We start from the raw sequence: 25,549 nt of genomic DNA on the forward strand, positions 1-25,549 counted from the left end.
CACCCCGGCTAATTTTTGTATTTTTTGTAGAGACGGAGTTTCACCATGTTGAGCAAGCTGGTCTGCAACTCCTGACCTCAAGTGATCCGCCCGCCTTGGCCTCCCAAAGTGCTGGGATTACAGACATAAACGTCTGGCCAGGCAAATGATTTGAACAGTGTTTTTTGTTTTGTTTTGTTTTGTTTGAGACAGAGTTTCGCTCTTGTTGCCCAGACTGGAGTGCAATGGTGCAATCTCGGCTCACAACAACCTCCTCCTCCCAGGTTCAAGCGATTCTCCTGTCTCAGCCTCCCAAGTAGCTGGGATTACAGGCGCCACCAGCACACTCAGCTAATTTTTTGTATTTTTAGTAGAAGTGGGGTTTCACTATGTTGGCCAGGCTGGTCTCAAACTTCTGACCTCAAACAATCTACCCACCTCGGCCTCCCAAAGTACTGGGATTACAGGCGTGAGCCACCATGCCCAGCCGACATTTCTTAAAATAAGATATACAGGCCAGGTGCGGTGGCTCACGCCTGTAATCCCAGCACTTTGGAAGGCTGAGGTGGGTGGATTGCCTGAGGTCAGGAGTTCAAGACCAGCCTGGCCCACTTGGTGAAACCCCGTCTCTACTAAACATACAAAAATTAGCTGGGTGTGGTGGCGGGTGCCTGTAATCCCAGCTACTCTGGAGGCTGAGGTAGGAGAATCACTTGAACCAAGGAGGCGGAGGTTGCAGTGAGTCAAGATCGCACCACTGCACTCCAGCCTGGGCAAAAGACAGACTCCATCTCAAAAAGAAAAAAAAGACATACAAATGGCAAACAGGCATATGAAAAGGTGCTCAACGTCACTGATCACCAGAGAAATGCAGATCAAAACTACAATGAGGTATCATCTCACCAGAGTTAAAACAGCTTACATCCAAAAGACAGGCAATGAATGCTGGTGAGGATGTTGAGAAAAGGGAAGCCTCATACATTGTTGGTGGGAAGGTAAATTAGTACAACCACTATGGAGAAATTTTGGAGGTTCCTCAAAAAACTAAAAACAGAGCTACCATTTGATCCAATAATCCCACTGCTAGGTATATACCCAAAAGAAAGGAAATCAGCATATCAGAGATATCTGCACTCTCATGTTTGCTGCAGCATGGTTCACAATAGCTAAAATTTGGAAGCAATCTAAGTGTCTATCAACAGATAATTGGATAAAGAAAGTGTGGTACATATACACAATGGAGTACTATTCAGCCATAAAAAAGAATGAGGTCCTGTCATTTGCAACACCATAGATGGAACAGGAGGTCATTATATTAAGTGAAATAAGCCTGGCACAGAAAGACAAACATTGCGTGTTCTCACTTACTTGTGGAATCTAAAAATCACAACAATTGAACTCATGGAGATAAAGAGTAGGATGGTTACCAGAGGCTAAGAAGGGTAGTGGCATGATGGGGGATGGTGGTGGGGATAGTTAAATAGTACAACAAAAATAGAGTAAGACCTACTATTTGATAGCACAACAGAGTGAGTATAGTAAATAATAATAGTACATTTTAAAATAACTAAAAGAGTGTAATCGGATTGTTTGTAACACAAAGGATAAACGCTTGAGGGGATGGATACGCCATTCTCCATGATGTTCTTATTTCACATTGTGTGCCGGTATCAAAGCATCTCCTGTGTCCCATAAATATATACACCTACTATGTACCCATATAAATTTAAAAATTTTAAAAATTTTAAATAAAATAAATTTTAAAAGAATGGTCAGTTTGCATCCTCTGTACCCAAGAATTCATATTCCTCACAGGAGCTCACTTCTGGCAATCCATATAGTGTGTGTGTGCATGCACTCTGTGTATATGCTTGTTGCAGAATCACCTTCTTCAGTAAATTTCTCAAGGTTAATTTCACTTTCCTCTTATTCTTCCTTTACCCTGAAGTACCTCTATACTTATACACCTAGTTGCAATTATCTCTCCCTGCATCCCATTAGATTATTATGCACTGTTTTATTTATTTATTTATTTATTTATTTATTTATTTACTTTTGAGACAGAGTCTGCTCTATCACCCAGGCTGGAGTGCACTGTTGCGACCTCAGCTCACTGCAACCTCCACCCCCCAAGTTCAAGCGATTCTCCTGCCTCAGCCTCCCAAGTATCTGGGATTACAGTTGCCTGCCACCACACCCAGCTAATTTTTGTATTTTTAGTAGAGATGGGGTTTTGCCATGTTGGCCAGGCTGCTCTAGAACTCCTGACCTCAGGTGATGCACCCACTTCAGCTTCCCAAAGTGTTAGGATTACAGGCGTGAGGCCATGCTATTTTATATACTGCATATATTACCATCATAACTATCTTTTGGTTGACTCTACAATTAGATCTTAAGATTTGTGTGGGTTTTTTTTTTTTTTGAGACAGAGTTTTGCTCTTGTTGCCCAGGCTGGAGTACAATGGCATGATCTTGGCTCACCACAACCTCCAGGGTTCAGGCAATTCTGCCTCAGCCTCCCAAGTAGCTGGGATTACAGGAATGCGCCACCACGCCCAGCTAATTTTGTACTTTTAGTAGAGACAGGGTTTCACCATGTTGCCCAGGCTGGTTTCAAGCTCCTGACCTCAGGTGATCTGCCCCCCTTGGCCTCCCAAAGTGCCAGATTACAGGCATGAGCCACCGCACCCAGCTGTGTTCCACATGTTTTTAACTCTCCTCACTCCCACAACACTAAGCCCAGAAATAAATTGTATAGCAATGTTTGTGGGGTGGAAAAAAAACCTAAGAATCTTTAGATTAGGATTATACCTGAACACAAAATATTAAATGATCTTACTTTGTGTTAACAAAAATCAAGCAAATTATAGCAAAATGCTAAAGAAAAAAAGTAATTTTTGCGGTACAGAAATAAGTGCTTGCAGCTCATTTCTAGCCTGTAGTGGTTTAGTCATAGGGAGGTTGTTAAACACCTTTCTGAGAAGCTCCCGAGGCACATGTGTTATCGAAGGGAACATATGGAACCCACCATGGGTGCAAACGGGGTGCCTGGGATTACTTGGATCCACGGTTTTGTTAATTTTCCAATCCTGTTAAAGGATTCACCTTCATTCTGATTAACTTTCTTAAATGTTTACCTCATATTTGCCAACTGTTTAAATTGGTACTTCAACTGTTGTGACCATCTGCTCAGAGAAAACTTTTAGATGATGTCACAATTTTCAGAGCCTCAAATCAGTTTTAGAGCTGGAGGAGACCTTATAAATCGTAAAGTCTAAGTCCTTCACTCTTATGTTAATAAATATCTCTTCACTGCCTGATGTGTCAGCCTCAGTGCTAGGGCTGGAGATGAAGAGACATCACACATGGTCCCTGTACTCTTAGCACTTACACTGTAGCAGGAAAGAGGGACATCAAAACAGATTCAATAAGGTAATGTGAATGCCTATCTGATAAAAGGGAGTCCAGGGAACAAATGTGTTATGTATAAGAGGTGGGCTGAGTCTTTATATATGGTTGAATGTTGACTCAGGGGAGAGGAAATGGGAAAAAATTAGTCAAAAATAAAACTGGAAGCCTGGGCCCGGTGGATCACGCCTATAATCCCAGCACTTTGGGAGGCTGAAGCAGGTGGATCATTTGAGGTCAGCATTTCAAGACCAGCCTGGCAAACATGGTGAAACCCCGTCTCTACCAAAAATACAAAAATTAGCTGGGTGTGGCAGCAGGCACCTGTAATCTCAGCTACTCCAGAGGCTAAGGCAGGAGAATCACTTGAACCCGAGAAGCAGAGGTTGCAGCAAGTCGAGATCGTGCCTCTGCACTCCAGCCTAGGCAACAGAGGGAGACCCCATCTTAAAATAAACAAACAAACCTGGAGAGGAAGGCAGGGGTGAGATCAATAAATATTAACTGAGCACCAACTATGTATCAGATTGTCAGACTCTATGCTCATTGCTAAAGATGTGAAAGACACGGCCTTACCCTCCAGGAGTTTATGATTTAGGTGGATGTAAACAAATTACAATTACTCACAGGAATTCACTTCCTGTGATAAACGCATGACTAGGTATATGAAAGATATAAAGGAAAGAATAATCTGTTCTCCTTGGAGGTGGGGACAATACTGGGATGTATTACGGAAGATCACCTGAAGAGGCTGTTTACCAGGTAGAGCAGAGTGGGGAGGGCACTGCAAACAGAAGCAACAGCATGTGTTCAACACAGAACAAAGTCTTCCAATAACTTTAAACAGTTTGATATGGGTATGCATTTAGTTCGTTTAGGCAGTGATACAGTTTGGCTGTGTCCCCACCCAAATCTCATTTTGTACTTTCAACAATCCCCATGTGTTGTGGGAGGGAGGTAATTGAATCATGGGGGTAGTTTCCCCCATGCTATTCTTGTGAGAGTGGGTAAGTTCTCATGAGATATGACAGTTTTTCATTTTTTTGAGAGGGAGTCTCACTCTATTGCCAGGCTGGAGTTCAGTGGCATGATCTCAGCTCACTGCAACCTCTGCCTCCCGGGTTCAAGCGATTCTCCTGCCTCAGCCTCCTGAGTAGCTGGGACTACAGGTGTGTGCTACCACATCCAGCTAACTTTTGAATTTTAGTAGAGACGGGGGGTTTCACCATGTTGGCCAGGATGGTCTCGATCTCTTGACCTCATGATCCACCCACCTCAGCCTCCCAAAGTGCTGGGATTACAGGCGTGAGCCACTGCACCCAGCCCCAATCTGACAGTTTTATAAAGGGCTTCCCCCTTCACTTGGTTCTCATTTTCTCTCTCCTGCTACTATGTAAAGAAGGACGTGTTTGTTTCCCTTTCTGCCATAATTGTTAAGTTTCCTGAGGCCTCCCCAGCCATGCTGCACTGTGAGTCAATTAAACCTCTTACCTTTATAAATTACCTAGTCTTAGGTATATCTTTATTAATAAAGCAGCATAAGAACAGACTAATACAGGGAGAGTGGCAGGAGATGATACTGGACCAATAAGACAGAGTTGAATCTTGATCAGCTGCGCATTCCAAACTAAGGAGCTTGGATTGTATCCTAGAAGAAATTAGGAAAGGTTGATGGATCCAGGGCTAGATATAATCAAGCTACTCTGAGCTAGCTGATAGATATATAATTAATTATATTATCATCAATTATTTTCTGTATGTTTCACAATGATAAAGGATGCTCTACTAGCAGAGTGGAGAAGGGTCTGGAGGGGAGCAAGGCCAGATACAGGGACTGACCAGTTAAGAGACTGTCACCTTGGTTTGTGTGAAAAATGATGAATGCTATAACCAAGAGGGTGACATGAAGGAAAGAAGAGGAGTGGACAAACAGAAGAGAAAGTTCAGTCAGAAGCTGAAGTTCACAGGACTTAGGGAGACACTAAGTATCTGGAGTAAGAGAGATGGAAGAGTCCAGGATGGCTGCTAGATTTCTGGCAAGGGAAACTGGGAGGAAGCATTCTCTGAAAATGGAAAGAGAGGTAGATAAACAGGTTCAGGAAGAAAGATGAACTCCCATTTAGACACATGCTGCAGATGCCTGTTGGACATCCAGATGGATATTTCTAGCAAGCAAGAGTATTTACGAGTCTAGAGCTCATATGTGATGGATGGCTGGAGATATCCATTGTTGAGTCATCGGAACAGAAATGGAAGCTGAAGCCACAAAAGTGATAGTCTGCATAGGCAACACAAGGAGAGTACAGGCAAGGTTATGGGGATACCAACATTTAAGCAGCAGGCAGAGGAAGAGAGAATCAGCCAAAGAGACAGAGATAGAAAAGTGTATCAAATATATGTATGTATGTTTATATATATACACATATATATAAATTTCTGTAAATAATTTTTATTTTTTGTTATATACCACTAAGAGGTATATATTATGTTTTGATGTCTTAAAAAAGGGCCCAGCCAGGAGCATGCCTGAAATACACAAAACAACCGATCAAGAGCCATACCCCCTCTATATGGCCCATCCACCCCACAAGACAATATTCCTGTCTCAATCACCCCAGGGCCAGGTACCAGGCAACTAGGGACCATCCCTATAGTTTACAGCCCTCTGAAGTTATTCAAACTAGCCAATCCTAAAATGTTTACCCTGACCTGCCTTTCCTTTCCTAATGAAACTCCAGTAAAGACTCCAGCTTAATGCTTTCCCCTTGCTTCTGTCTTCCGCCTCTGACCACCCTGGTGTCTTTCACATGTGGCCCTGCGTGGCGTGTTGTGCTTCCTATCTCCAGGACTTGTGAGTATAATGAACTTTGTTTTTCAGAGCCTCTCCTGTATCTCCTTTTGTGGCCACACCTGACTGACCATCACATAAAATAATACAGAACAATAAGAAAACAGTGACCCAGGGAAGAGGAGAATCATGAGAAACTTGGAAACAAAGTGAGAAGGTTTAAAGGAGGAAGGAGATAAAGGCGACAAATACTGCACAGATACGAAATATGCTGACGATTTTAGAAAGAGTCTTGAATTTGGCCCTGGGAAAACTTTTCCCTAGTGAACTTTGCCAGGGTGGTTTTAGTAGAGTGGTTTCAGTGGAGTACTCAAGGGCAGAAATTTGACTGAATTGTATGGAAAAGGTAGAGAAGTATAAACTGCAGGTGTGGAGTATTCTTTGTAAAATACCCATGGGGGTTGGGGATGGCAGGGGGCGCGGGAAAGAGATCCGAGATAGTCTGAGGAGGATACAGGATTGAGGGCAGGGTATTGGTTTTGTCTTGAGACTGAAGAAATTTGAGCAAGTGTGGGGATGGGAGCAGCCAGTAAAGAGGGAGAGTTGAAAACAGAGAAGAGAGAAGGAATAATTGCAAGCACAACTTGCAAGAGCAGAGGATTCACTGGCCAAAGACACAGGCAACTGCAAGCTGCCCAATATCTCCCTCTTCCTATCCCATTTGACAGGCCCATTTACCAGCTGTGCCCCTGGATAAATTGCATAACCTCTTGACCGCTTTACTGTCTCTAAAGTGGTTGTTGTCCAAGATCACAAATGGCCTCTGAAAGTAGAGTTCTTTTGATGCAAGGATTCCCCAGGACTTTCTGCTGGTGTGTTTTGCCTGTAGATCATTGGGTCAAACTAAGGTTTAAAGTTTATGAGTAATTGCGCACTGCCATTGGGAATGTAAAATGGCACAGCCATTATGGAAAACACTATGGTGGTTCCTCAGAAAATTAATAATAAAGTTATCATATGATCCAGCAATTCCACTTCTGGGTATATACTCAAAAGAATAGAAAGCAGGGACTTAAATAGATATTTGTATATCTATATTTACAGACACATTATTCATAATAGCCAAAAAGAGGAAGCAGCTCAAGTGTCCATTAATAGATGAATGGATAACAAAATACGGTGTAAACATACAATGCAATATTATTCAATAAAAGGGAAGGAAATTCTGACATACGCTACAATGTGGATGAACCTTGAGGACCTTATGCTAAGTTAAATAAGCCAGTCACAAAACGGCATATAATGTATTTCATTTGCATGATGTACCTAGAGTAGTCATATTCATAAAGACAAAGTAGAATGGTGGTTGCTAGGGGCAGGGAGGAGAGGAAAATGCAGTTATGGCTTCATGGGCACAGAATTTCAGTGTGAGAAGACGAAAAAATTTCTGGAGATGGATGGTGGTGATGGTTGCACAACAATGTGAATGTACTTACTGTCAATGACCTCTGCACTTAAAAATGGTTAAAATGGTAAATTTTATGTTACATATATTTTACCACAATTTAAAAAATACATCTGCTTAGGTAAAACAAAATGTCTACAATTAGTAGAAAAAGACACTATAAATATCATGATGTAACCTTTCTCATACATATCAACAGGCCCAAGGATATTAATATCCAGAAGAATATAACTGATGCTTGAACAGTGACTTTTAGTTGCCAAGCAAAGATTAAATTATGGCCCACATACTATGGTTATACCAGATAGGTAAGAGGCACATTTTGCAAACATTTCCATCAAAAGTGGTTTCAATGAAAAATTTCTGATGCTTAAAGTTTGAGTGTCAGTTATCTAGAAAATTCCCCTTCATGAAACAGATTTCCTGTTGTCAGAAAATGAGACATAATAATCAGTAAGATAACAGAGTATGAAAAGACATTGGAAGGCAGAAAATAATTTCATTTGAAAATCTGAAAATCTGCTGGAATACCTAGAGTTCTTCATAGAAACTCTCAGAGGCCTAGAGGCCCCTAAGTGTCACACACAAATTTACAGGAAGGAAATACCAGTTGAGTATGCCTGCTATGAAAATCTGAAATCCAAAATGCTCCAATGAGCATTTCCTTTGAGTGTCATGCTGGCACTCAAAAAGTTTTGGATTTGGGGACATTTTGGATTTTGGATTTGGGGATTAGGGATGCCCAACCTATATATTCTTTTCTGGGTAAGTCCTCATTACTTACAAATAATGTCCGTAATAGTCACAAGGAAACAAGCAAACTAGCCTACAAGAAGCTCCTTTCCAAATATCCTCCTTGATTCCTGATATCAGGTAGGGAAGCATTTTTCTCAGTTTTTCAATTGTTACACCGCCCCCTTCAAGTTTTCTATGTCCTATTCTTGTCTCCTAAATATGGGTATTTCCTGAGGGATAGGCCTTGGTAGCCTTCTCTTCTCTATGAATGCTTTCCCTGTTGAAAAGATCATATACAGCTGCTCCTTGATTTTTGACAGGGTTATGTCCAGATAAACCCATCATAAGTAGAAATATCATTAAGTCAAAAATGCAGTTAGTACACCTAATCTACCAAACATCATAGTTTGGCTTAGCCTACCTTAAACATGCTCAGGACACTTACATTAGCCTATAGTTGGGCAGGCTCATTTAACACAAAGCTTATTTTATAATAAAGTGTTGAATATCTCATATAATTTATTGACTACTGTACTGAAAGTGAAAAATAGAATGTATAGGTACTCAAAGTACACTGCTACTGAATGCACATGGTACCACTGTAAAGTATAACAATCGTTAAGTCAAACTGTCCTGTCGGGGAGCATCTGTACACAAGTTATTTCAACTATTGTTTCTTCATGAATTACTGACACATTTACACATCTGGGCAGAGACTCTCTTTCCTGAGCTTTAGTCTTGAATTTCTAACAACACCCCCGGAAATTTTCTCTTGAATATTTCACCAGTGTTTCAAATTTTACAAATGTATTTGGGCTCTGAGTTCATTTTTGCCTTAAAGCCAATTTACCTTATAGATATTCCTTTTCAGCCCCAATTTCCCAGGCTTAAATAATTGGAGTCTTTCCTGATTTCTCTTTTTTTTTTTTTTTTTTGAGACGGAGTCTCGCTGTGCTCCCAGGCTGGAGTGCAGTGGCGTGATCTCGGCTCACTGCAAGCTCCACCTCCCGGGTTCATGCCATTCTTCTGCCTCAGCCTCCCAAGTAGCTGAGACTACAGGCGCCCGCCACCACGCCCGGCCTTTTTTTTTTTTTTAGATGGAGTCTCACTCTGTTGCCCAGGCTGGAGTGCAGTGGTAGAATCTCAGCTCACTGCAACCTCTGCCTCCCAGGTTGAAGCAATTCTCCCTGCCTCAGCTTCCCGAGTAGCTGGGATTACAGGTGCCCGCGACCACGCCCAGCTAATTTTTTTGAATTTTTAGTAAAGACAGGATTTCACCATGTTGGTCAGGCTGGTCTTGAACTCCTGACATCAGGTGATCCACCTGCCTCAGTCTCTCAAAGTGCTGGGATTACAGCAGTGAGCCACCGCACCCAGCTTCTTCCCTGATTTCCTTTTTTTTTTTTTTTTTTGGTTCTTTTTTTTTGGAGATGGAGTCTCGCTCTGTCGCCCAGGCTGGAATGCAGTGGCGCGATCTCGGCTCACTGCAAGCTCCGCCTCCCAGGTTCACGCCATTCTCCTGCCTCAGCCTCCCGAGTAGCTGGGACTACAGGTGCCCGCCACCACGCCCGGCTAATTTTTTGTGTTTTTAATAGAGACGGGGTTTCACCGTGTTCGCCAAGATGGTCTCGATCTCCTGACCTCGTGATCCGCCCGCCTCAGCCTCCCAAAGTGGTGGGATTACAGGCATGAGCAACCGCGCCCGGCCTCCTTCCCTGATTTCTGCCAATCTTTTTCTCCCATCATCCACTCAGTAACTAAGGATAGTACTATTCACATTAAGTACTGTACACTAACCAATTGCACTACAGGAGCTCCAGGATAGTACTATTCAATTATTGTAACCTTGGTTGTTACAGCTCTTACCTTTACTACCCAACACCAAGACTATCCTATTCCCTCATCCATACTATCCTATACACTTTTGCTAGGTTAATGTTTCTAAAACATTACTTGGAATATTCATAGTTCTATCATTCATTCCACAAACACTTACTTAGTGCTAACTTCATGTAAAAAGCACAATGTGGGGCTGGGCTTGGTGGCTCAGGCCTGTAATCCCAGCCCTTTGGGAGGCTGAGGTAGGTGGACTGCTTGAGCCCAGAGCTCAAGACCAGACTGGGCAATACTGCGAAATTTCATCTCTACAAAAATACGAAAAATTAGCAGGGCAGTGGTGTGCACCTGTAGTCCCAGCTCTCGGGAGGCTGAGCCAAGAGGATCACCTGAGCCCAGGAAGCTGGGGCTGCAGTATGCCATGCTTACGTCACTGCACTCCAGCCTGGGCAACAGAATGAGACCCTGTGTCAAAGAAACAAACAAACAAACAAAAAAGCACAATGTTAATACACTCCAGAATGTAGAAATGCATTGGATAAAGGCCTGTTTACAGTTTAATAGGGGGAAAAACTTGCAAGTAAATAATTGTAGATCGAAGTTAGAAAGTGGTAATAGCTAAATACATGAAGTTCCAGAAATATGATGGATTCTCAATAGAAAGAAAAATTATTTCTAGTTGGAGATGTCACTTTCTAAAGCTTTAAATAATGGAAAGAATTTCAGTATTTGGAGATGAGAGGGAGGGACAGGTATTTCATGCAAGGGACATAAGCAATCTATAAAAATGTAATAATTTATGCATGAAGTACTTCACAGGGTCTGGTTTACCACTGACTGAGGGAGAATGGAAGGGGAACAGCAGAAAACAAAAAAAACTTTTGAATCCAAGTTAATAAACTTGACCTTTAATCTACAGGCAACAGAGAGTCATTGGATCAGCTATTTTGGATCACGGTGGTGCTTGAAGATGAGTACTCCTATAGCAGGTATATGTAAGATAGATTAGTAGCAGAGTGATGCTAGAGGCAGGACATCAATGAGAAAAGTACTGCACTGACACCGTGCAGGGGATGGTAATGAGAACTTTGATTAGGTGGGGGCAGTGGTTAAGAGGATGCCAGAATTACTGTAGGGGTACAATCGACAGGACTTGGCAAGTGATTGGAGCATGGGAAGGAAAGAAAGGGCATCAAATCTGACATCAAAGTTTCCAAGTTGATTGTATTAACAAAAACGGGTGCATAGCCTGGGAAGTAGTTTGGGAGGGAAGAGGCCAAGCTTTGTCGGAATATTAAGTGTTTATACATTTGCGGAACATCCCAGAACACATGGGCAAGGCTCTTGGAAGTAGCTGGATACTGACGACTGAAGCTGGAGCAGAGAGTAGTATGTTTCTGCAAAACCACATACAAAACGGACTACGGAAATCTTACTACCGAGCCTTGCCCAGGCAGGAGAGAAAGGTGTAGCATCCCTGAAGTCATCAGTCGTGTCTACTCTTCACGGCCTGCTCTCACCTCAGTTCCCCACGAAGACGCCGGGAGCAGGCGGCCGGAAGGAGCCTTTCCCTCCCTTCTCCGGTGATTCCCAGAACTTCCGTCTCTACCCGTCCACGGCTCCCAGTCAAAGGAGCTTAATAGACGGCGACGTTTTCGACTGGCCACCCACCAGGCAGGCTGAAAGCGCATGGAGGGCATCATCCACCTTCAGACAGCTACTTGCCCACACCTCATTGAGCTCTGGGCGTTGCGCCAGCATTTGAAGAAGCGATCTGTTGCAAAGCGAGCCACACGACGAGCCTTAGTTATCGCGAGACTTGACAGGCACCCTCAACATTAGCCCGCCGGAAGCGGAAGTCAGGTGATTGTTGGATTCTAGAGGAAGGGGCTCCGTTACATTGGAGAGCTGGAGTGGTCTGGAGTTCCACGGTGTGGTGAGCCAGAGGTCACCTCTCCTGCGGCTTCTCAGTGTCTCGCCGGCGAGGTTCGGCCCGAGTTGGATAGACATAGCCCTTGGCCGGTGAGTCGCCCAGGACGCCCGGGAGGAGGGAGCGGGGCGGCCGAGCTGGGTGGCCGGCGAGGTGTCCTCCCCCTGTGCGGTGATCTGTACTCTTTGCTAGACCGAAACCCATTTACTTCTTACGGCCCATAATTTCCCTCACTTCTGGAGGTATAAGGTGCTTCGGAAGGGAGCAAATCTGCCAGAACGTTGGTAAGCAAGCTGTGATGTGCCTTGAGGACGGACTGGAAAACGCAGTTGTTTTCAGTCTGCATCTTCGTCTGTTCCCCGGGCTCACCTCCTAGGGCAGCGAAACCCCATTCTGGTTGGTTATTTCCAGGGTTAGTCGCCCACAGCCAAAGTTCTTTGTGGTTTTATTTATGGTGAATAAATTAGTAGTGTTCAAGTACAAATCTGAAAGGCTTATCCTAAAAAAACATACATACTTTATGAAGTTCTTATTCATACTTGAACTATTTTGCTTTTGAAGACCCAGAGGACAAATCTTGTAGCTTCTTGCTCTTCACTGTGAGAACCGGTTCCCTCTCCGGAATGTTAGTTTTGGAAGTCTTTAGAGCGATTTTTTTTTTTTTTTTGAGACGGAGTCTCGCTCTGTCGCCCAGGCTGGAGTGCAGTGGTGCGATCTCGGCTCACTGCAACCTCTGCCTCCCAGGTTCAAGCGATTCTCCTGCCTCAGCCTCCCGAGTAGCTGGGACTACAGGCACTTGCCACCATGCCCCGCTAATTTTTTCTATTTTTAGGAGAGATGGGGTTTCACCGTGTTAGCCAGGCTGGTCTCGATCTCCTGACCTCGTGATCCGCCTGCCTTGGCCTCCCAAAGTGTTGGGATTACAGGCGTGAGCCACCGCGCCTGGCCTTAGAGCACTTTTACTCCAATTCTGTCCTCGAGTAAGACTCTTATGCGCTACCCTCCCCCGCAAACGCCTTTTGAGAGTTTTCTTAAATAAAGTCAAGTTTGTTTTTTTCCTCCCACAGATTTAAACAACCTAATAAGCAATACAGCTGCCTCAAATCTTTGGGGTAAGTAAAGCTTGGGTCAATTAACATTCTATTTGAATTCCATTCTCAGTAATAATACAGTTGATATTTGTTTACATGAGTGTGGGTGGGGAGTCGTGGGAGAACATGAGAACATAAAAATGGAGTAGCACCTTTTCCTTGCCTTACGATTTTTACTGCCCATCTGGATTAGGTATGGGTCATCTTTTTAGTGATTTCTGTGATCCCAGTAGAATTCTTCTACGCATGATTTTAATTAGCTGAATTTATTTAAAACTCATTCCTTGGATTTGAGAATTTGACATATAGTTTGCCAATCCCAGACACATTGAAAGTCTTTTATATTTGGCATTTGATAAAGCATACTAAGAGCAATAGCCTGAAAGATAAGAGTGTCAGGCTGGGCGTGGTGGCTCACGCCTGTTATCCCAACACTTTGGGAGGCTGAGGCAGGCGGATCACCTGAGGTCAGGAGTTCAAGATCAGCCTGGCCAACATGATGAAACCCCATCTCTACTAAAAATACAAAAATTAGCGGGCAGGCGTGCACCTGTAATCCTAGTTACTCAGGAGGCTGAGACAGGAGAATCACTTGAATTCAGGAGGCGGAGACAGCAGTGAGCCGAGATCACGCCATTGCACTCCAGCCTGGGCAACAAGAGTGAAACTCCGTCTCAAAAAAAAAAAAGAAAAGAAAAAAAACCTGGGTGCAGTGGCTCACACCTGTAATCCCAGCACTTTGGGAGGCCAAGGCGGGCAGATCATGAGGTCAGGAGTTCAAGACCAGCCTGGTCAACAAAACCCCATCTCTACTAAAAATACCAAAATTAGCTGGGTGTGGTGGCATATGCCTGTAATCCCAGCTACTTGGGAGGCTGAGGCAGGAGAATTGCTTGAACCTGGGAGGCAGAGGTTGCATTGTGCTGAGATTGCGCTATTGCACTCCAGCTCTGGGCAACAGAGCAAGACTCTGTCTCGGGGGAGAAAAAAAAAAAGAAAGAAAATCTACATATTGTTTCTTGCACTCCAAACAATAATTTTGGTTTAATTTTGTTGGAGTGAAAGTAGGTAGTATAAATGTTACAAATATTTGCATATGTTTGGAGGAAAGGCAGGCTAATGAAGAAGTTACCACAGTAGCTTCCGTTGTCACATCTCTTTGTCCAAAACCTTTTATTGGAAGTTAATAACGTAAGAAAAATAATTTGGGCCAGGCACAGTGGCTCAAGCCTGTAATCCCAGCACTTTGGGAGGCCAAGGTGGGAGGATCACTGAAGCCCAAGACTTCCAGCCTAGGGAACATGGCAAGACCCCATATCTTCAAAAAATACGAAAATTAGCTGGGTATGGGTGGCATGCACGTGTAGTCCCAGCAACTTGGGAGGCTGAGGTGGGAGGATTGTTTGAGCCAGGGAAGTCAAGGCTGCAGTGACCCGAGGTTGTGCCACTGTGCTCCAGCCTGGGTGACAGAGTGAGAGACCCTGTCTCAAAAAAAAAAAAAAAAAAAAGAAAAGAAAATGTTGAATTCAGTATCTAAAATATGACAAGTCTGAAAGCACACAAAGGCTTCCACGAATACCCTGCCTAAAAATTGCTTACTTCTTGGTTTTTCATTGTCTGGAGAGAGTGTTAATTTTTAAATTTTTTTAATGGAAATGTCTTCAAAATTGTACAGAATTTCAGAATGACTGACACTGCCGAAGCTGTTCCAAATTTTGAAGAGATGTTTGCTAGTAGATTCACAGAAAATGACAAGGAGTATCAGGAATACCTGAAACGCCCTCCTGAGTCTCCTCCAATTGTGGAGGAATGGAATAGCAGAGCTGGTGGGAACCAAAGAAACAGAGGCAATCGGTGTGTATTCAAAAGAATAAATGCAGATGGTTGATCTGGCAGAGGATCGCTTTAATCTGCTAGACTGGAAGACCAGTGAGGGCAGGGACCACTGTTTTTAGTATGGCATGCCTAGTACCTAATAACGGTACCTGATACATTGTTTCTGATAGATATTTGCTTTAATATTTTTTCAGCACCATATATTTTTTTCTTGCTGTTCAAGTGTGTGTGTTTTCTTGTTTTTAGATGTTCTTTCTGTAGACTATATTTTCAATGCAAATCTACTTTAAAAACCTAGAGTTGGCCAGGTGCGGTGGCTCAAGCCTGTAATCCCAGCACTTTGGGAGGCCGAGATGGGCGGATCACAAGGTCAGGAGATCGAGACCATCCTGGCTAACACCATGAAACCCCGTCTCTACTAAAAAATACAAAAAACTAGCCAGGCGAGGTGGCGGGTGCCTGTAGTCCCAGCTACTCGGGAGGCTGAGGCACGAGGATGGCATATACCCGGGAGGCGGAGCTTGCAGTGAGCTGAGATCCGGCCACTGCACTCCAGCCTGGGTGACAGAGCGAGACTCCGTCTCAAAAAAAAAAAAAAAAAAAAAAAAACTAGAGTTTTCAACAACTTGTTCAATTCCAGAAAGAAAATATTGTTTTGATTTTACTTTAGGAAGAAGTTTACAAATGGAAGTTACTTTTACTTAATAATTCAAAATAGTCAAAGGAATAAATTACCATATCATTTTTGTGCAATTGAATAGATTTCACTTTAATTTGGAACTATTCTATTGGTTATATAGTCTGCCTATGTCTCTGTAAAGTATACCTAGTATAACACTGGAAGAGTGATTTCAATCTTAGGAAAGTTTTGAATAACTGGTGCTATAACGTTCTATTGTGAAAAATGTTTTATAGTCTTATTTATTGTGTATTAGAATGAGAAACCAGAAGCACTGCTATGGGTTTGTCATAATGTTTTTTTAACAAGGGAAGTTTAAAGACTTTTTTTGTTTTTATTGTTGTAGGTTGCAAGACAACAGACAGTTCAGAGGCAGGGACAACAGATGGGGGTGGCCAAGTGACAATCGATCCAATCAGTGGCATGGACGATCCTGGGGTAACAATTACCCACAACACAGACAAGAACCTTACTATCCCCAGCAATATGGACATTATGGTTACAACCAGCGGCCTCCTTACGGTTACTACTGATAGAAATGTTGGCAGCTTTTAGTAAAAGCATTTACTCTGTTACCATGACAAAAGTTTGGGTGTCTTCTGTTGGTCATAGTTTTATATCTGATTTTAGAGAATGGATTATTGATTTTGTGGAAGTTGAGACTTAAAAAAAAAATAGATCTTACTTGCGAGATGCGATGGTTGCTGGGAATACCTGAAATTGTGGATTATATTGCTTGACTTCTACCTCAGAATCTTCTTTATTTCATGACTTAATATTGCTATGAGTTTGGTATATTATTTGACCTCTAGGAGTTCTTTGTTTTACACAGAAATAAAAATTTTTAAATAGAAAATGCTTACTTTTACTTTGTAAGGTAAGAGAGTTATCCATATGCTTAGATGTGTTCGTTTCTAAAATTCTAGAGGTTGATATAATCAGCTCATGAATGCACAGCTCTGCTTCTTGTGATAGATTGTACATAACATCAGCAGTTGAAAGGTAAAACAATCGCTTTTTTTTTTTGCTTTTGCTTTTGTAAAGTACTATGGTACTTTGTGATTCCTTACTCTATAGATGAGTCAGCGTCACATTTATTTGGGTTTCTTTTTAGAGGAAAATCAGTAATAAAGCTGTAAAATAAGGAATCGTTGTCAGTTTGTGTCTTGATCTCATGGTGGTTGGGATCAGGGTACACATTTTATGCAAACACTAAGGCTTTTCGCTAACAACATAGCAGGTCAAAATTCACACATACAAAAGTTTAACTCTGTACTGTTCACACTTTTCTTTTTAATCCTGTAAGTAATGCTGCATTTTGATTGTTCTTTCTTTTTTGGTATTTAATGTGGGCTGATTTTACAATGTTATATTCACTTGCAGATACATACCTCTGCTGCTTTCTCTTCTATAAATAGTGATGCTATAAACTTCCTTTCACAGAGATCATTCTATTTCAAATCATTTGAATGATTATTACAATGATTTCATTCAAATAAAAATTTTAAAAATTTAAGCATCTTCACTCCCAAGTTCTGGCAGTTAACCCATTTATTAATATGTTGAAATGAGATTTTTGTTTTTTTTATGCTGTCCTTCATATCTGTTGAAAAGGGCTTATTTGGTTTGAGAGTAACATTAGGAGTGCAAATTTCAACATAGGTCAAAGGAATTAACAGGCACCTTCCTAACTTTATTAGAGTGACCAAAAAAAAAAACTAAATAATATTTTAAAAGGCACCTTCCAGCTGGGCGTGGTGGCTCACACCTGTAAACCCAGCACTTTGGGAGGCTGAGGCGGGCAGATCACTTGGGGTCAGGAGTTTGAGACCAGTCTGACCAACATGATGAGACCTCCGTCTCTCTACTAAAAATACAAAAATTAGCCAGGTGTGGTGGCATGTCTGTAATAGCAGCTACTCGGGAGGCCAAGGCAGGGGAATCGCTTGAAGCCCAGAGGCAGAAGTTGAAGTGAGCCAAGATCATGCCACTGCACTCCAGCCTGGGCAACAGAGCGAGACTTCATCTCAAAAAAAAAGGGTATCTTCGTAAGCCTGTTTTTTACTGCCTTCTCTCTCAGCACCCCAGTCTAGGCCCTCGAGGTTGACTTCTCCAGGTACTTCATGCTCTGCATCTACCTCTCCCTTTTATTCTCCCTTCCTGAAGAGCCACCCTCTCTGGTAACTATTTTATTGGAAAGGACCTAATAAGTCATGCATTCACATTAAGATGCAAATACAATCTTAACAGTAAGGGTTTTCCCTGTACCCCCCTAATTAGTAGGCAAGAAGCCAGTGCTGTTATATAAAGATAGGATTTGATACTACAGATATTTAGCCTAGATAGTAATGTCCTGACTATACCCCAGGATCTTCTCTGAAAGCAGAAGTGTTATTAAAAATATGTATCACCTGGTTGGGTATGGTGGCTCACGCCTGTTATCCCAGCACTCTGGGAGGCTGAGGCGGGAAGATCACTGGAAGCCAGGAGTTCGAGGCCAGCCTGGGCAATGTAGCAAGATACTGTCTCTACAGAAAATTTAAAAATTAGCTGGTTGTGGTGGTGCATGCCTGTAGTCCTAGCTACTCAGGAGGCTGAGGCAGGAGGATCCCTTGAGTCCAGGAAGCGTTCAAGACTACAGTGAGCTAGGATCATGCCACTGTACTCCAGTTTGGGCTAGATAGACCCTGTCTCTAAAAGTAACGATTTATAGGCTGGGCGCGGTGGCTCACGCTTGTAATCCCAGCACTTTGGGAGGCCGAGATGGGCAGATCACCTCAGGTCAGGAGTTCGAGACCAGCCTGACCAATATGGTAAACTCCTGTGTCTACTAAAAATACAAAAATTAGCCAGGCATGGTGGCAGATGCCTGTAATCCCAGTTACTTGGGAGGCTGAGGTAAGAGAATTGCTTGAACCTGGCAGGTGGAGGTTGTAGTGACCTGAGACCATGCCATTGCACTCCAGCCTGGGCAACAAGAGCGAAACTGTGTCTCAAAAAAAGAAAAAAAAAAAGATTTATAAAATGATCACCTGAGAAAGCATAGGCAGTTGGGACAGTAGCTGACTATAGCTTTCGGGCAGGATTCTGTGCTGTGCCAGCTGTTGACACAAAGGGAGACGTATGGGTCCAAGGCCAGCGCTGGAGGAGTGCTTCTCAGGAAGCTCAGAAGAGATGTGGTTTTCCAACAGTATCTAAATGTTTTAACACCCAACACAGCTAGGCTGCATGTGTCCTGAGTATCAGCCCTGCTTGAAAACATGGGAAGAAACCTCCTTTCAACATGAGTTAATTCTGCATGCTGCATGAATAATCTATGTTGTTATGGTTTTTGTTTTCTAACAGCAGTTACTATCAGACTGTACCCCTGCGTCCCACCTGCTTAAAACCAGGAAGAAATAAAAGGCACAGTTTCTGCTTCATAGGACAGAAAATGACATGAAAAAAAGCTTAAAGATAATTTAAGAGTGAGAACAAAGAATTAAAATAGTGTCACACAGAATTAATTTCAAGTAGACAGTCTGTTATAACAACATATGACATTAGGCATAAGGAGTCCTAGCTTCCAGTTCTGTGCTTAAAACCTATGTGACCTTGAGAAAACCATGTAAACGCTGAGCTTATTGGCTCAGCTGTAAAAATGGGGACAATACCCACCCTGCCACCCTCACAGAATTATAAAAATAAATAACCAAAGGAAGAGCTTGAGAATATAGAGTTGTGACCATTAAACCCCTAGTGGGATATAATAGGTGCTGCATAAACATTTGTTGAATCAACGAGAGGGAAGTATTTGGTAAATTGTAAAGCATAATGTTGACATAAAGGATGTAGAGTAATGGGCAGAAGATGAGGTAGGGCAGGAGAAGTTGAGAATTAAGGATCTGTGATTGTTTCCTTATGTTAATTCATATGTGAATTAGCAAAGGAAAGCAAATTATCTCATTCAGAAAATAAACACTTCAAATGTGGAAGATGGTTTGCATAAAAGTTGAGCTAAAATTAGTAGCATTTGGCCAGGCTCAGTGGCTCACGCCAGTAATCCCAGAACTTTGGGAGGCCGAGGTGGTGAACCATCTGAGGTCAGGAGTTCGAGACCAGCCTAGCCAACAAGGCAAAACCCTGTCTCTATGAAAAATACAAAAATTAGCCAGGCATGGTGGTGCACACCTGTAGTCCCAGCTACTAGGGAGGCTGAGGCTAGAGAATCGCTTGAACCTGGGAGGTGGAGGTTGCAGTGAGCCAAGATTGTGCCACTGCACTCCAGCCTCAGTGACAGGGCAAGACTCCATCTCAAACATAAATAAATACATAAATTAAAATAAAATTATAGCATTTGACATTTGAAAATTGGTAGTGAATTTAGAATGTCAAATATTAATTATTGAACACATCAGATTAATGTCCTTTTGAGAACAGGATGCTGGGGACTTTGAGTTTTTTGTTTGTGTTTTGTTTTTGAGTGCTAGCTGGACTTGGGGTTACACAGAATGTAATAAACTTGAGTCACTGCTCTGAGAATAGTTTTGGGGTTCCTGAAACCACATAGGAAAAAGACATCTGGGGAGATTTCTAGGATGGTTTTTGTTCCCAAAGCCACTTTCCTTATAATGCTCAACAGACAAATATGTAATTACCCCTTGTATTTTATTCACCTAAAGAAAAATATAGGACTTTATGATAGAATTAAGGGTAATGAAATATCAGTTTTAAGTTTAAAATGTTAAAATTGAAGGAAATGATCATTTGCCCTGAAGGTTATTGACAGCACTAATTTTGAACTCTCATAAAAGAACTACACTTGTTTCCTAAATGTAATTTTTTAAAAAAACATTATCTATTACCCAAGCAAGTAAACCTAAATACAGTTTTTATACCTTAAAATTTTCCCTGGAGCTTCCTGTTCTTTTTTTTTTTTGAGATGGAGTCTGGCTCTGTCACCCAGGCTGGAGTGCAGTGGCGGATCTCAGCTCACTGCAAGCTCCGCCTCCCGGGTTCCGCGCCATTCTCCTGCTCAAAGCCTCCCAAGTAGCTACAGGCTACTGGCCGCCACCTCGCCGGCTAAGTTTTTTGTATTTTTAGTAGAGGCGGGGTTTCACTGTGTTAGCCAGGATGGTCTCGATCTCCTGACCTCGTGATCCGCCCGTCTCGGCCTCCCAAAGTGCTGGGATTACAGGCTTGAGCCACCGCGCCCGGCCATAGACTTCCTATTTCATTTGATTCATTCTATCCAAACACAGATCTGGCTATGTATGGAAATCTATGCCATAGACTGTTGACTTCTTTTAATTAGCACAATTATCTACAGTGAAAAGGATTTTTTTAAATTAGGCAATATAGGAAACAAATACTCCCAGCTTAAGGTGGCCTCTATTATTATTGGACTTCAGTTAGCTGGAAACGTTACTTGTGAAAGTACTTACTTTGTAATGTCAGACAAATGAGATATTATACGTAAACTATTTACTGAAATGCCTATTTGAATTTTTCTTTCAGTATCTTGCATTTTAACCGAAGACACATATTTAATATGTATAAATGAGGATTTTGAAATATTAAATAAGGCTTTGGTTAATTCTGTGTGAAAAATTAAGGTACTCAAAGAATTTTTGTTCTATTTATGAACACAGAAAGATATGCTTTTAAAACTCTCAAATTTTAAAATTGATTTAAGCCCAACAGCAGAAAATACTCTTGACACTGGCAGAAGTGAATATTGTTAATATTGAGATTAATCCTTTAGGATTCAGATATATCCAGATATGACATAATATCTAAACAAAGATTTTTCCTGACATCTGCTATATTAAATTATTATAGAATGAAATAAACAACTAGATTCAAGTAGTAGATTACAACACTGGAGCCCACAGCAGCCTTGAGAGCAGATATCTCCTCTTTTCTAGAAGTCTGGTTGATTACTGCTGGGACCAGCTTTTGAGGAAAATAAGGATGGAAGTAGAGATCCCTTGACCTGTGGACATTCTGGGAGAGAGTGGCCCTGGGCCAGGCTGGCTGCATGGGTCCCAAACAGTGGGGCTGCACTACATCACGGTGTGCCCAGGATGAGGAAGAAGTGACACTTCAGCTGTTGTGACACTGTTGAGGCCTCTGGGTGCCAGAGAAACATCTTGCTTCTGAGGAATTCAACTATCAGTGCTGTCAGATTAGAAAAGTGGAGATGAGCTGTGGATAATACCCCTCAGATTTAAAGATTTACAGGATGAAATAGGAGGAGCAGGTTAATGAAGAAGACAAGTCTTCAGTCAGAACAGCTGGCCGGGTACAGTGGCTCATGCCTGTAATCCCAGCACTTTAGGCAAAACCCCATCTCTACTAAAAATAAAAAAATCAGCTGGGCGTGGTGGTACATGACTGTAATCCCAGCTACTAGGGAGGCTGAGGCAGGAAAATCGCTTGAACCCAGGAGGCGGAGGTTGCAGTGAGCTGAGATTGCACCACTGCACTCCAGCCTGGGTGACAGAGCGAGACTCCGTCTCAAAAACAAACAAACAACAACAACAACAAAACAGCTAATATATGATTCAACTGCCCCTTTGCAGGAATAAGAGAGAGCATGAAGTATGCAGCACCGAGCTAGGCACATAATGGGTACCCAGTCAGTGAGGTTCATATATAAGAATGAGTTATCTGTGGGCTGCTGAGGTGCAAGAAGGACAACTCGCATATCTTTCACCATGTCTTCATAGGCTGATGGGCTGATTTCAGCTGTTTTCATTCTTCTCCCTGAAGGGCACAGACAGCCCCATGTATGGGCTAATTGAGCTGGTGTTTTCATTCCTTTCCCTCAGGGACATGAGAGCCCTATGTATTAATTACCAGTTAGATTTTCTCTGGGTTTCAGTGACTCCTCCTGAGACAGCTTCAGGGGATGATGTGATGATGATCTCATGGTTTTTTTCCACTGCTAGTGCCTTTAACTCCCTAAAGGATCTCCAGCTTCTTTGTCTGAATTAGGTAAATAAAGCTGCTCTAATTGCTAATGGCCAGAGCTTTGTTGTTTGTATGTGTATTTTTCACATTTTAAAATTTCCTCAACTTGTGTGTTTACAAAATAATATAAAAAGTGAAACAATACAAAAATGAATAATTTTGGCCGGACGTGGTGGCTCACGCCTGTAATCCCAGCAGTTTGGGAGGCCGAGGCAGATGGATCACCTGAGATCAAGAGTTTGAGACCAGTCTGGCCAACTTGGCAAAACCCCGTCTTTACTAAAAATACAAAAAAAAAAAAAAAAAAGATTAGCTAGGCGTGGTGGCTCAGGACTGTAATCCCAGCTACTCAGGCTCAGGCTGAGGGAGGAGAATTGCTTGAACCTGGGAGGCAAAGGTTGTAGTGAGCTGAGATTGCACCACCGCACTCCAGCCTGGGCAACAAGAGCAAAACTTCGTCTCAAATAATAATAAATAAATAATAATAATAATAATAATAATAATTTTTTAACTGACTTCTATAGCTGTTATTTTCCTTTCTTTATTCACTCTTCTCTATCTTGCCTTCTAAATTCCATACTGTTTCCAGCCTCTTCTCTGTTGCACTGCTTCCAACATGGCCTTTATTTCTATTATGCTTTTGTTTTTCTTTTTTTTTTTAATTTGAGACAGGGTCTTGCCCTGTCACCCAAGCTGGAATGCAGTGGCACAATCATGGCTCATTACAGTGTAAAACTCCTGAGCTCAAGTGATCCTCCTGCCTCAGCCTCGCAAGTAGCTGAGACTACAGGCACATGCCACCATGCCTGGCTAATTCTAAAAAAATTTTTTTGTAGAAATGGGGTCTTACTACGTCACCCAGGCTGGTCTCAAACTCCTGGCCACAAACTATCCTCCTGCCTCAGCTTCCCAAAGTGCTGGGATTACATGTGTGAGTCAACATGGCCAGCTTTATCTTTTACTTTTAAATTCTGTTAGCCACATTTCAAGTGTTCAATAGCCACATGTGGTATGAGCAGCTATCACGTGTACGTGCTGCCCAGTATGACTGTAGAAGAGAACTAAAGGCTAGCATTTCTGTTGACTTGACTCACTCTCTTATTGTCCACAGTGCCCCAATCCCCCTAGGCATCTCTGAGGAAACCTAAGGCTTTGAAACAGTTTGAACATCACTGTGATAGTAAAAACATATCACAGATTAGTTTCCTGTAGAAATGACCAGGGAGTATGTAACTTGTGGCTGCAAAGTTTGGGGATTCTTCCCTCCCCAAACTCTATCTTGGGACCGATGGACCCTGAGGCAGACAGGATCACAAAATGCAAACCCTTAATAACTGAATTATAAGGATTGTCTGAGGAATGCCTATGTGGGTAGAAATAGGTGGTCTTCCTGCAACCTAGAAAAAGGGAGTTCCTGTACTATGAAGGATCATTATCTCCAGTGTTGTCGCAAAAGATCATCTGTGGCTGGTTGATACCATAGGTCCATCCCTGCAGCAGAAATGGGAGTTATAGATGGTCATAGCTCCCTTACCTTGGTCCCTAATTTCCCTAGCTCTGATTCCAAGCTCTCCAAGCAGCCTTCAAATGATGATTCTCTTAAAGAGACTTCCCAAAGGGACAGAATGTTCTCACTAGCAGATCCCACTATAGTCTATTTGGCAGGTGTGTTCTTCACTCAAGTTAATAAGTTGGCATCTTGATTAGAAATTAGCTCCTTGCCAATTGCCCAGCCCAGATCCATTTTCAGAAACACTGGCTACATGGACTTCTGAAACCTGCAGAGTTAAGGAAGGAACTCAAGACCATGCTGATTCCACCGTGGCAATGGGCTGAGACTCTCATGTACCCAGCTGGCCCCAAGTTAACACCACTCTGGCCTGAGCTAAATTTAAGATACAAGGGGACTAAGCTTAAGGAATGGCTCTGAGAAGACGAGAAGGATCACAGCATGTGAGCCTGGTAGTCAGGCACTGCAGAACAAATTTCCTAATAGTGCTGTTGACTACAAAAGGAATCGAGTTTCAAAGTTTGTATGGCTTTCTGCTGTTGTGTTACGGTGCCACCTCTTGGATGTAAATTGAAATTCTAAGTTTTTAGTCACTAGTTACATGCATTAAAACAATTTGAATTTGGTGCCACATGGGTTCTAAAATGTATCTTTTGCATTATAGCTAAGTAACTATATAACCAAATGCCTGGAATCTAGGAGGGGATGCTGACAGCCCACAGCCTAGAGAGCTGCCTCCTAAAGTTTGAGCATTTACGTGTTTGGAACTTTATTTTTCAAAATGGAATCTCTGTCACTCAGGCTGGAGTGCAGTGGCACAATCTTGGCTCACTGCAACCTCTACCTCCTGGGTTCAAGTGATTCTCAGGCCTCAGCCTCCCAAGTAGTTGGGACTACGGGCATGTACTACCATGCCCAGCTAGTATTTTATTTTTAGTTTAGAAACCAGGTTTTGCCATTTGGTCAGGCTAGTCTCAAACTCCTGACTTCAAGTGATCCACCCGCCTCAGCCTCCCAAAGTGCTAGGATTACAGGTGTAAGCCACCACACCTAGCCTAGGTGTTCGGAACTGTAAACACTGCAAAGATGCCATCTCCATCCTCTGGTCCATCAGAGGGGATGCGGTCCATCCCCTAACCGAGAGGAAAGTGTGGAATGGCTCACAGAAATTGAGTCTGAAATCTCTGCTCCTGCCTCCAGGGCATAATGAGCCAGGCTCTTCTTTCCCAGGTTCTGTCGAAGTACAGTATAGGCAAAGCACCTAGCAGTGTCTGTCAAGTAAGCACCCAAGATAATAAATGATTAATACATCATGTTTGCACAAGTAATTATCATTTA

The 25,549-nt window shown here is 42.5% G+C and overlaps 3 protein-coding genes across 4 annotated transcripts in view; 1 reads left to right on the forward strand and 2 right to left on the reverse strand.

Moving 5' to 3' along the window:
• Positions 1–12,064, reverse strand: part of HOMER2 (homer scaffold protein 2) — a 135,530-nt gene extending 123,466 nt beyond the window's left edge. The window contains exon 1 of the mRNA XM_009210808.2: positions 11,732–12,064. The gene's annotated coding sequence lies outside the window, so the exon portion shown is untranslated. The remainder of the gene's footprint in view (positions 1–11,731) is intronic.
• Positions 1–25,549, reverse strand: part of C7H15orf40 (chromosome 7 C15orf40 homolog) — a 58,550-nt gene that overhangs the window by 22,706 nt on the left and 10,295 nt on the right. The window contains exon 4 of one of the 2 annotated variants that reach the window (XM_009210813.3): positions 21,453–21,906. The exons of the other annotated variant lie outside the window; for it this stretch is intronic. Within the exon in view, the coding sequence (XP_009209077.1) occupies positions 21,901–21,906 (6 nt within the window). The 3' untranslated portion in view covers positions 21,453–21,900. Of the gene's footprint in view, positions 1–21,452; positions 21,907–25,549 lie in introns of those variants that run through there. 2 annotated transcript variants of the gene reach the window in all.
• On the forward strand, positions 12,048–16,895 carry RAMAC (RNA guanine-7 methyltransferase activating subunit). The gene is made up of 4 exons (XM_003901324.5): positions 12,048–12,233; positions 13,209–13,253; positions 14,908–15,086; positions 16,094–16,895. Exons 3-4 carry the CDS (start codon positions 14,917–14,919, stop codon positions 16,278–16,280), a joined length of 357 nt encoding a protein of 118 aa, XP_003901373.1. The 5' UTR covers positions 12,048–12,233; positions 13,209–13,253; positions 14,908–14,916; the 3' UTR covers positions 16,281–16,895.

This window comes from Papio anubis, chromosome 7, assembly GCF_008728515.1.
Source record: "Papio anubis isolate 15944 chromosome 7, Panubis1.0, whole genome shotgun sequence".
NCBI classification, from domain to species: Eukaryota; Metazoa; Chordata; class Mammalia; order Primates; family Cercopithecidae; genus Papio; species Papio anubis.